Here is a 12,224-nt window from a genome sequence, read left to right on the forward strand (position 1 = left end):
CTGCGGCCTCTGAACCCTGCTCGAGAGCATGCCCCGGGCTTGGCAGCAATCGTGCAACCAAGATCAGCGCGGCAGATCTGTTGACCCGGAGCACGTTGAAGTGTACTCGCAATTCCCTCATGAGCTGCTCTCTTAGCGAGCCGAATGACGCCGTCAATGATGTGCAAGGAAGATGGAGTACATACACCGCGGCGTCTTGAATGGATTGAGAGGCCCCCGGCGAGCGTTCTTGTACTTGGACTCGGCCATCCAGCGTCTGCCGCGAAGCAGTCACTCCGTTCTGTCTTGAACGTTGTCTTGCCGCCTTCTCTTGCAGCTGGACAACCACCTGCAGCTCCTTCGCTTTTTCGGCCAGCGCATATGCCGTGGACGTGGACTTGGCCCCAACCTTCAACTGTCAGTACAATCCGATCAACCTGCGCAACCCGATCGGCACATACCTCAACAATTGTAGCGGCTTTCAGCTTTGACCAGTCCAGTGAAAGAAGTACCGCAGCAGTGCTCTCATCTACCAGATCATCCTGAATGCTCTCAAATGCTGCCAACTTGCGCCGAAGCCTCGGTGTCTCCTCGCACGCTGCACTCAACGACCTAGAATGCTGTGAATCTAGTTGGAATGCACAAAGCTGTGGCTGCCTCTGGTCCACATTGTGTCGTGTCGCATCAGCCATTCGCAATGCCGATGGCACTGCCGTGTCGCAGATCTAGAAGCACGAATCACCATGAGCCAAGTCACTCAACTCTACAGGAACCTCCGGTCACTCACTCACGAATGAGACTGCGTCAAGCAGAGATGTTTTGTCGGCAAATTTTGCAGACATGTTGCTATGCGCGAATGTCCCAGGCTCGGGTTCGCGCAGAAATCCAAACGCGGCTGTGAATCGCACAACGCGAGAGAGCTCTTGGGCAGGAACGTCTGCGAGGTCTGCTGCATCTTGATACGATACCTGGTCTTGCGCTGGAACAAACGCCAAGATTTCAAATTCGCTGAGCCATTTCAAGCACGCCAATAGTTGTACCTCGACCGTGTCAGTGCGATTCAGACCTCACGTTGGGCCTTCTGCCATACTTGCTTGATCATCTCCCACAGAAAGGCCTCGGGTAGATCCGTCATTGCGCCCGAATTTTAGCTCCAAACCTAGCGGAACATCAGCTTGTTGAAGTCTGAAGATGTGGGATCCTCGTAGATGCTGGAGAACCAGAGACATCGTGGAAGTGCTGGACGCAAAGTCGACATGGCCTCTTCGCCGCGGCCAAGCATCCCATGCCGGTCGGCCGCAGACGCTCTGCGAGCCCTAGTTTTGTGGAGCCTGCCGGGCGTCCTTCCACCCCTCGTGTTCAGGCGGATCGCTTCTCTGTCTGGTTTGTACTGGAGAGCATCGCTAGGATAGTCTTCTCCCGATGCGTCGCTTCATATATTATGTGTTGAATGCATGTCGCGACCAATCGCGACAGGCCCATTGGATCGCTTGGAAACCGACTAGTGCCTGGGACTTTGCGGAAGTGGTCCGATCAGGATCGTCGCGGTGGATTTTCCCGTGCTCGCAAGGCGCACATGCGAAATCGGCTCGTGCTCCCATGCTTATCGCAGATTCATGCACGAAGGATCTGTAGGAAGGTTGCCATATGCATTTCTTCTTTTTCAGGACAGCTGCATCTACCGGTGTTACTCTGGCATCATTGTGAATTTCATCCACACCGGTGGCAGGTCCGAAAAGCTTGATATTCAAATGGAGCTTGTGCTACCACTGTTGCCACTGGTGCCGCAACTGCTAATTCTGCTAGAGACGCTGAAGAGCACCACGGAAACAGCACGGGGCATACGAGGCATCATCGGTGCACCTACTTTCGTACACTCTGTGCTCAGGCATGCATCCATATACAATATTCGACAAGGCGTAGAAGTCGCTTGACCAACACGTGATGCCCGTGTTGCTGAGGCGCCCAATCCCTGTCGCCAGTGGATCTTCATGAACACTTGCGAAATCCTTCTCGAACATTGGGCCACTCACGCAGCTGCGCAGATGTGGAAGGTCAGGTCTCAACCAACTGAGAGACAGCATGCCGTTGCCGGCATCTGGCAAGGTGTCGAAGGAGCGCCTCAGTCTGAAGGAATGCGTAGGCGGGACCGTCTTGCGTCGCCTACTTTCATCTAAGGATCTGGACTTGACGCCACGGGTCACGTATACTTGAACGTAGTAATCCGCCTACAATTCGTGCGACTATCAAAGGTTCCTACCACCGGAGAGCAAAGCCAACCAAAATTCTGCATTCACGCCTTCAACAATACGTGCTCTGCGAGTATCGCTTCGCTCCCATCTCCGCCTCGTGCAGCGAATCGAAGGCAGACTGTCTGTCGGAAAGGGCACAGTCGGAGATTCGAGGCCCAGACGAAAGTTCGAGGAGTGCGCATGACTCCGAGGTACTGTGAGCCATTCCCAACTAGTACCCTCGATCGATGGCCATGGCAAGCTTCACCGCCTCCAACCAAGACACTCCCCCACATGGCAATCCTCCGGCCCAACTCCAGGCTGGAGTTGCCAAGCTCAAGAATAGCTGCGACGCATGCACCGCTGCAAAGGTGGGCTGCACAAAAGAAAAGCCTTCGTGCGTCCGCTGTGTCAAGCGGCGCTGCAGCTGTGTGTACAGCACCACGAAGAGAATTCGTCGTGTACCACTTTCCAAAGGGTCATCATCAACAGTGAAATCTACAGCCAGTGAACAAGAATCTCACGATGGTGCTATCAATACTACAAGTCACACTCCAGAGAACATCACGGTGTCTCTTCCACAGCAGTATCCAGGCCGCGACTCAGTATTCTTCCCGACCCCAGCCAGCAATGACCAAGGTTCGAACTGGATCCTATCTTCCGCCACCACTTCCGACACATTCGCCAATCTACTCACTCCCGATGAATCGTCTTTGTTCGACATTCCAGGCTCTGTGCCAGCAGATTGGGAGCCTGACTTCGACTGTCTTGAATCGTTGGCGGTGCAGGAATCTCGCCAGACTTCTGGAGTGACCGATTCGTCGATCTTCGATCTCGGCGACAGCATTCTCAGCGGCTACAGCTCCGCTGGGACCGATACTGGACTCAGTGGGCGCGAGAGCAGCGCCGGCTTGTTACCTCCATCAAGCAGGACCTCCATCTTTGGCGACACGCACATGGACCAGGACGACACCGTGATGGACATATTTGGTCCAAGTTGTGGAGCCTCGATGTCCGGAAACGCGCCCGATCTGTCACTGTTTACACAGGCAACACCTTGCGACTCATCTTGCACTTGTCTTGTGCGCATTTTGGCACTGCTTCCACACATTTCCCAGCCATCATGGTTCCACGACTCAAGAACAAAACCCAAAGGAGCAAATCAACAAGTCGAGCTCGATCACGTCTTGGACCAGAATACGAAAGCTGTGGGCTTGGTCAAGGAATGTCTGCGTTGCTCCTGCGTGACTGATGGGTACACCTTCGTCCTGATTTCGCTCGTGGTCCTGGCAGTGTTAAATCGATACACAACAACAGCTGCAGACATACTGGCGGGCTCTGTCAACTCTGATTCATCACAGCGAAGGCAGCACCTCCAGCCAGTTGTTACGCAAAGCAATTTCACAGAGGCAGAGCGTCACAAGGCCAGTCGACGAATACTTTCCCAACTTACCGCAATTCAATCAATACGAAAGGATCTGGGTGAGAGGTTCACGAGTATGACTAACACCGAGTCAAGAACACAACACCCCAAGCGGCCATTTAACGACCGATCTCGAGAAGGTGTTAGCACCCTGCTGTCTCTTCCAGCCCTAGCTGCGCCAGTGCCCTCGATCGTTGTGCAACAGTTGCATGTTGCCATTCGGTCTAGGCTTCACGACTTATCGCGGGCTATCATTCAGTCCATTCGCGGTCGCTGAAGGTCTTTCGTCCTTCTCGCATAATCTGGGTGATTTCGGGAGCTTGAAAGACGATGTACGAGAAATGACATGCAATGGAAACAGCGCTGCACGCGCTTTCGATCGCTATACTAGAAAGTCTACGAATCTGCTACAGAGCGAAATTAGAATTGGCCCAGGCCAGCTGCACTCTCTCCATCTTGAACCCACTCTACGATCAAGCTAAGTGTCATTGTACTGCAATTTTTATACACCAGTTTCTCGTGGTTCCCGACGAGATGGTACCACGGGTCGTCTTCCATAGGCTTGTGATCACCTGCAGCACCATATGGTCAATCTTCGCACTCACGAGCTTCGCAAAGCTTATTCAATTCTGCTGGGTCATGTATACACACACCAACGCTTGTGAAGACAACTTGATCAAAGCAGTCGAACTCGGCAAGCGGTGTCATCTGATGATCAGACAGCCGATGTCTTCCTATCGGAAGTATTGTGGATCTACTCCTCCCGAAGAGGGAAGCTCCTAAAACGTCAAGCTCCGAATCGTACAGTTGACCCCCACGCAATCTACGCGAATCCTGCACCGACGTACCTGCGACGACCTTCTCACGCCATGTTCCACCTGCAGCAAATGTAAGGCCTCCTGCAGCTGGCTGATGGGCCCATGTTACACCGCGAATTAGCGGTGTCGGTCTGACGGTAAGGCACTTGCCATCATACCCTAGGTCATTCGTGCAGTAATGTGCATTATGTGGTGGCGATACGCTTCCTGGGACATGCCAGGTTTACGATAGCGGCATATTGTGAGACAAAGTGTGCACAGGAAGTGCTTTCTGTCCTTGTTTCCTGGTGGGGACAGCTGGCATTTCTGGAGTCTCCATTGGAGAACAGCGAAAGTTGGGATATTGAGGGTCTGATGATCGTGCCAGCTGTGGTGCCTGATGTGAGCTTTGTGGGGATCTTACCCTGCTGAAGGTCGTGTCTGAATACGAGGCTCCCAAATGCCATTTCACATGGAGATCGGGGACCATTTCACTACGATTGCTCCAGAGCTCTGTCCGTCTTCAAGGCTGCTGACGGTCGAGGGTCGGAGTTCACACCGGCATGTCAACTGCTTTTCGGGCCCGAGTAAAACGGAATTGTAGCGCGCACGATTTTGTTACACCTTGTAAAGTGGTGGATCAGGTTGGCAAGACACTTATCTGTAGAACCTCTTGGTTTGTTCACTATGAAGACACCATACTGTATCTGGAAGTGGTAGAAGTATGACAATGAAAGTGGGAAAGATCGAGCATGAGATCTCGAAGGCGGAGAAGGCTGTACACTTGGACACACGATCCGCTACACTGGATCCTATGATGCTACATGTGAGCCAAAGACCACCGGCAGCAATGGCATCGTAAAACCTGCCATTTCTCACGCCCATCAGCTTATCATTTCTGATGATGGCCGAATCCGTTGCTTCGGAGCATGGCTCTGATCAGAGCGAACATCAGCTAGTAGTCTTCACCCCTCCTTAATGTTCCCCTTCGAGGCCACGTCGGCTCCCATGGAGTCCTGGACCCCAATCTTCGAATCCCAGATGGCTCTCTAAGCTCGTCTAGCCTGTCTTCTTGCAACAACTTCCACCATTCGAATAGTGTATCCTCACAAATCAATCTGAACCAAGGCGTAAACAAATTTCGAGCGTTTTCGTCATTCATCGCCGACTTGAGCTCGCTCATTGTCACGTATTTCCAGTCTCGGACCTCGTTGGAGTTGGCGTCAATAGGAACATCTGCTTTGACAAACAGTATGTAATCGATCTCATGCTCTCCCCAAAGGCCGTCGCTGGCAGCTTTGTAATGAATCCGGCCAAGGAACTTAATGGAGTCAAGCTCAATGAATGATGTTGGGATACCAAGCTCCTGCAACAACTTCCTCACGGCTGCGCACTTGGCGCCTTGCACTGCGGAGCTCAAAGTCATGCCATCCCCCTGTTCGGCGGCCACGCTCAGAGGGTGGGAGCAGCAGGTATTGGTCCACATGTCCGGGAAAGTGATCTTTTCCGACGCTCTTTGTTGCAATAGCAATCGATTCTTACTATCGAATAAGAAGACAGAGAAAGCACGATGAAGAAGCCCATCGTTGATGTTGGTCATGAGATGACAGTCCTTCTTGCTAGCAGCACCCAGAGGATTATCGTTGACATCGACAACGATACATGACTCTTCCATAAGACGGACCTGCGCCTCGTCGTATCCGCTTAAAGGAAAAGCTTGGGAAGCTTGCTTGGCGGCTCCGCTGGTCGACAAGAACGCTTCATGCGGCTTGGAGCTGTGGTGAAGGATTCCATTCACCGAGTCTGTGCGCCTGTGCTGTTCGAGATGCATGGCCATGGCTTCTTTCTTAAGATATGTGAGCGAGCAGTCATAACTTGCACCACTCAAGCGAACGCGCTGAGAGCTGTAGAAATAATGAACAGCTCGGCGTTTACACATGCCGGGCTGGCGGACTTCGGGCTTGTCTGCGTTGTGTATATGCTAGAAGCTCCGTTTGCTTACAAGCTGCATACGACCGTGCTGCTATAGGGCCTAGTCGTCTGTGCCTTTGAGACTGGTCTGCGCACCTTGTCTACCTCCTATACTATTGAAGCCACGAAGGAGTTGTACGGAAGGGGTTCTCAGTCTTTGCAAGTCGTACATGCTACTCTCCATCGCATGCAGCCCACCGCCTGAGTGTCTCCGGCATGGAATCCAAAACAACCCCGCCACAGTTCCTTCCAGAGAGCTTTCGAACAGATATCACTGAGGTCAATCAACGCACTTCCTCACCTCTGAGAGCCAGATTACAAGCGTTACTTTCCTTTATCCCGAGGATCGCTTCCGTCAACCCAGTAATTACCATCTGCACAATCGCGACTGTTGCTAGCGTCTGTTATTCTGGGCTCCTCGAGGAGACTTTTATTGATCCCAGCACTTCTGGTACCAGTTCGTACTGGTGGGACCAATTGGAAAAGAGCAGCACGTTCGTAGCTCATGCTGAAGACGGATGGCAGTGGCGAACCCCCGACCAGGCAGCATTCTCCAGACTGAACAACAGCTTCCCTGTCGATCAACATTTGTCTGTCTTAAGATTGGTCCTTCCAGAATCTCAACAAGCGGAAACCGAGAATCTGAACACACTCCTGTCCGCAATTCTGGAGAGCAAAGATGTAACTCCGAGGATGATGCATGTTTCAGCCTTCCCAAGACTAGGGACAAACCTCGATATCATCGTGCCAGTCTCGCAAGCCATCACTGCTTTCGAAGCTGTCGAACAGCTGTCTCCCGAGCTAGACGAAGAACAAGAAAGCGCAAATCGAGACGTATTGGTTCCCGCCATGTCGAGAGAGCCCCGGAGAAAGACACTGCAACACTGGGCCAAAGACTCCTGGCAAGAGTTTCGCAAGCTATTCCACCATGCACAAAATGCCGACATCTTCATGATGTGCCTCTCATATGGCACTGCGATGGTACCATTCATACATTTGTTTTCGTCCATGCGTCACCTGGGCTCGACCATCTGGCTGGCCGTAGGAGCACTCCTCTCTTCCGGTTTCGCCCTTCTATTCGCTCTGTTTGTCACCGCAAAGGCAGGAATCCCATTGACTTTGCTCATTCTTGCCGAAGGCACGCCGTTCTTTATCATTACAGTGGGTTTCGAGAAATATGTTATGCTGACGCGATCCGCATTCCACTACGAGCGTTTGTCGTATGGTGAAGACGACCGGACAGATGCTGGCAAGCCAGGATCGTCTAAGCCGGCGCCTACTTCTTCTTCGGCATTGATGTTAGCTGTCAAAGACACTGGTTCCAGGTTATTAGCAACATACGCCGCAGAGATTGGAGTCTTACTGCTGGGCACAGTGCCAGGAGTAGCGGAAGGTCTCCGAAACTTCTGCATTTTTGCGATATGGACGCTGTTCTTCGATCTACTGCTCTTATTCACTTTCTTTGTGGCAATTTTGAACATCAAACTGGATGTACTCAAGCTTAAGCAACACCTCGACACGATAGAAGTCCTGGAAAACGAGGGTGTGGACACTCAGGTGGCCGAGAGTGTCGCGCAAGGCCAGAAACGCTACGACTCAAGTCCTGTCAGCATTTTTATATCGCGAAGGCGCATCTCGGCCTTCAAGATCATCATGGTCGCGGGCTTCTTTCTTCTGAACGGACTCAAACTCGTGACAGTGCCTTTCAAGAGCATCAGTCCACTGGCCGATTACTTGCGAGAGGACTTGGTGAACACTGAGATCCTGAACCATCACGCTGAAGTCCTGGGTCGGATTTTGTCAGAATCTCACACCATAAGCCACGGTATCGCAGCGACAATCTTTCCGCCTATACATTGCGTCTCCTGGGACGAAGCTAACGCTATGGCTCCGACGAAAGACTTATGGTCACTTGTTGTAAAGATTTCTGAAATAACGCAGGCCTTTGAGAATCCACTACTATCCAAACTGCTGCTGGCAGCTTTGGTGCTGAGTGCTGCCTTCAATAACCACGTTCTTCACGCAGTAGCGGAAGAAAGGATTGGCCACAAGCAAGTCAATCCAGTCGATGCGGGAGACCTCGGTCGCGCACAGAGATTTAATTCCATCGAATTGATCGAGGATGCTATTGAAATAGCAAAGCAACAAACACGGACTGGCCACGTTTCACAAGAGAGCCAGGAAATAAACACGGATGTATCGCTGGCTGTTGATCGACCTGCAACTGCACGAAGCCTGGACGAGATGGAAGGAATAGCGCAATCAGGCCGCCTCGGAGAGCTCGATGATGATCAGATCGTCACTCTGGCGCTGCGTGGAAAGATAGCAGGACATGCGCTGGAGGCCAAGTTGGGAGACTTCGTGCGAGCGGTGAGTATCCGGCGTAGTGTTATTGCACAGTGTCCTGCCACAGCAGATTTAACTGGTAGCCTTGTACACTCGAAGCTACCATACTATCACTATGACTGGAAAAGAGTCCTTGGAGCTTGCTGTGAAAATGTCATAGGATACATGCCTGTCCCTGTTGGCGTAGCAGGTCCTTTAGTTGTCGATGGCAGAAGTTACTTTCTTCCGATGGCCACGACTGAAGGAGTGCTTGTCGCAAGCACCAGCCGCGGTTGCAAGGCAATCAACGCAGGTGGAGGTGCAATCACGATCATCACGAATGATGGCATGACTAGAGGCCCTTGCATTCGATTCAGATCTCTGGGAAGGGCAGGAGCGGCCAAAGCTTGGCTTGACTCTAACGCCGGGCATGCGACCATGAAGAAAGCTTTTGACTCGACTAGTCGCTTTGTTCGACTGGTTTCCATGAAATCAGTATGTACGCTCCCTCCAGGTGGCGTCAGAAATACCTAACGTGATGTCTGTAGGTCCTCGCAGGCACAGAACTTTTCGTTCGCTTCAAGGCAACGACGGGCGATGCAATGGGCATGAACATGATATCGAAGGGTGTAGAACATGCGCTGAAGTCGATGATGGAGGAAGGTTTCGAAGATATGGAGATCATCTCTGTAAGTGGTAACTACTGCACTGACAAGAAAGCGGCAGCTATCAACTGGCTGGACGGCAGGGGCAAAAGTATAGTGGCAGAGGCGGTCATCCCAGCTGGTGTGGTCAAGGCCGTCCTAAAGACTGATGTCGAAACGATGGTACAACTGAATATCTCAAAAAACCTCGTCGGTTCCGCAATGGCAGGCTCTGTTGGTGGCTTCAATGCTCATGCTGCCAATATTGTCGCAGCTCTGTTCATTGCAACAGGACAAGACCCGGCACAGGTGGTGGAAAGCTCCAATTGCATTACCACAATGCACAAGTGAGTCGGCTACAATTAGTGTGCTATGTGATAACGCTAATCAGACAACAGTGTCGAAGGATCACTTAGGATAGGTGTCTCCATGCCATCGATCGAAGTTGGCACACTTGGAGGAGGTACCATTTTAGAGCCCCAGGCTGCCATGCTTGATATGCTGGGTGTTCGTGGACCCAGCTCAGACAATCCAGGAGAAAATGCCAGGCAGCTTGCGCGTCTCATCGGCGCGGCAACTTTGGCTGGAGAACTGTCACTTTGTGGTGCCTTGGCGGCTGGCCACTTGGTCAAATCACACCTGCAGCACAATCGATCGAAGTGAGACCCGTGCAGCATGGGTGGCCGCGATAGCCGCCGTTGATATGTATTTGAGATGACTTCTAAGCATCTCCTCAAAAAGAGCGCCACGGGACATCTGCTCAGCTGAATAGGATCATCAGAATGACTATCTAAGATTGTGACCGGGGCAGAACTATTGATGCTCTGAGCTTCGCTTATGATGCACTGTCTCATTTGGTTTCGTAGCGTATCCTAACCAAATTAAGCATATCACGTTTACACATTCTGCAGTAGTCAAAGCCGGAAACCCGAGTTCTTACGGAATGCCGACACCTCTAGACAACCTGCGTTTTGGCCCCATCCATTTCCAACCAATGTTCTATCTATTACACGTCTGTATGCGTGATAGAGTAACTCACTCCGTCATTGTTCATTTAGCGCCATGGACTCTGCGTGGTTAATCGACTCTGGTGAGTTTTGTGCAACAGATGCCGCTCGGCAGGCTGACTGATTATTGATACATCAGATGACAAAGCCAAGAGCCAAACAAATGGCGCGAATGGTACAACACAGTATTCTCAAAACGATAAGCCTATTCGAAATGGGGCCAGTACGATGCTACCTCCGCGCCATACCTCCACGGGAGTCAAAGTCCTTATCGTTGGATCGGGACCAGGAGGATTGATGTCGGCTTTGGAATGCTGGAGAAAAGGTCACGATGTAATCAAGATCCTCGAGAGAAGCGATTCCCCTGTATTAACAGGAGACATCATGGTTGTACAGCCATCTGCAATCGAGGTCTTGCGCCACTGGCCCCAACTCGTTTCCGAGCTGAAAGAAGTGGAGTACGATGTTGACATGCACTATAAGAAACATTCCGGGGAGCACATATATGGACCATGCAAGCCTTCTTTCAATGATGCTGGAGAGCCTGAGCGACGCCAGGGCCCATACACCGCTGCCCTACAGCCCAGAATTGGATTTTTTCAGATGCTGCTTCGACAAGTGCAGAGAATTGGGGTCGAAGTCGAGTACGGAGCGCGAGTCGAAAGATACTTTGAAGATATCCCAGCTAAGAAGGGAGGCGTGATAATGGAGAACGGCAAAGCTGTCATTGCCGATGTTGTGGTCGCTGCTGATGGACAAAGCACAGCATCGGCAACATTGGTATCTGGCAGTCCAGTGAAACCTAAGCCAAGTGGCATGGCAATCTATCGAGTAGCATTCTCCAAAAGCCATGCGTTCCAGAACGAGATTGTTCGAGAACAGTGGAAAGATGATTCGTCTGTGTGGCAATTCTGGCTCGGGCCTAAGATGTACTGCGGGATTGTGGTTCACGATGATATTATATCCTGGGGTTTTACTCCGCGGGACGATGGAACTGCTGACGAGTCCTGGACTCCGGGTGCTGAAGTTACACCGGATCAAGCGATCAATGCTATGGGCAACGCTCTCGAAGGGTGGCATCCAGCCATTCCAGCTCTGGTACGAATGACTCCAAAGGGTACAATTGTGCACTCGCGCTTGATGTGGAGAGATTTACGAAAGCAATGGACGTCACCCGGAGGACATGTTGTCCAAGTTGGGGACAGCGCTCACAGCTTCCTGCCAACGTCAGGCAACGGTGCAACTCAATCTATCGAAGATGCTGTCACATTAGCAACATGCCTACAGCTGGCTGGCAAAACCAACGCCGGGCTTGGAACCAAGATTTACAATCTCCTACGATACGAGAGAGTCGCTTGTGCGCAGAAAATGACGTTTGTCAATTCTCAGCTCAAACAGGAGACCGACTGGAAAGCAATTGAGCGAGAGCCTGCCAAGATTAGAACCAGATTTCCAAACTGGGTGACTCGCCATGATCCTGAAGCCTACGCTTACGAGAAGTATGGGCAAGCTTTTGCACACCTTACGGCTGACGCTCCGTTCCACAATACGAACTTTCCTCCGGGACACAAGTTCGTTCCTTGGTCGATTGACGAGATCAAACGAGATATCGAGAGTGGCGTACGGGTCGAAGATCTACTAGACGGCGACTGGTCCTAGATCAGTTGAATAGTTTCTATCGCTGTGACACTAGGCCGGCCCTCGCGGACGTGTCGGGATAATAAGCCAACCATTCTTTCAATCATTCCGCGTTGAAGAGCGTGCTCTCCTGTTGTTCTCTCTTCTACGGTATACAATACATATGTAGCGTGCAGACGCCTGTGTTGGCGTCCGCAGTGGCACCGAGT

General features: G+C 51.7%; 4 protein-coding genes across 4 annotated transcripts; 3 read left to right on the forward strand and 1 right to left on the reverse strand.

Annotated features, from left to right (window-relative positions):
* Positions 1-2,458: 2,458 nt before the first annotated feature.
* On the forward strand, positions 2,459-3,910 carry CKM354_001000300 (uncharacterized protein; the record flags this gene model as incomplete). Its single annotated transcript, XM_044805449.1, has 1 exon — positions 2,459-3,910. One exon carries the CDS (start codon positions 2,459-2,461, stop codon positions 3,908-3,910), a length of 1,452 nt encoding a protein of 483 aa, XP_044661384.1.
* Positions 3,911-5,385: 1,475 nt separating this feature from the next.
* Positions 5,386-6,267, reverse strand: CKM354_001000400 (uncharacterized protein; the record flags this gene model as incomplete). Its single annotated transcript, XM_044805450.1, has 1 exon — positions 5,386-6,267. The coding sequence occupies one exon, from the start codon at positions 6,265-6,267 to the stop codon at positions 5,386-5,388; it is 882 nt and encodes a 293-aa protein (XP_044661385.1).
* Positions 6,268-6,617: 350 nt separating this feature from the next.
* CKM354_001000500 (uncharacterized protein) lies at positions 6,618-10,033 on the forward strand (the record flags this gene model as incomplete). Its single annotated transcript, XM_044805451.1, has 3 exons — positions 6,618-9,221; positions 9,275-9,717; positions 9,769-10,033. 3 exons carry the CDS (start codon positions 6,618-6,620, stop codon positions 10,031-10,033), a joined length of 3,312 nt encoding a protein of 1,103 aa, XP_044661386.1.
* A 399-nt stretch (positions 10,034-10,432) lies between these two features.
* CKM354_001000600 (uncharacterized protein) lies at positions 10,433-12,036 on the forward strand (the record flags this gene model as incomplete). Its single annotated transcript, XM_044805452.1, has 2 exons — positions 10,433-10,460; positions 10,517-12,036. The coding sequence occupies 2 exons, from the start codon at positions 10,433-10,435 to the stop codon at positions 12,034-12,036; spliced, it is 1,548 nt and encodes a 515-aa protein (XP_044661387.1).
* Positions 12,037-12,224: the final 188 nt, after the last annotated feature.

This window comes from Cercospora kikuchii (genome assembly GCF_019650295.1).
Source record: "Cercospora kikuchii DNA, contig_00006, whole genome shotgun sequence".
Taxonomy (NCBI): Eukaryota; Fungi; Ascomycota; class Dothideomycetes; order Mycosphaerellales; family Mycosphaerellaceae; genus Cercospora; species Cercospora kikuchii.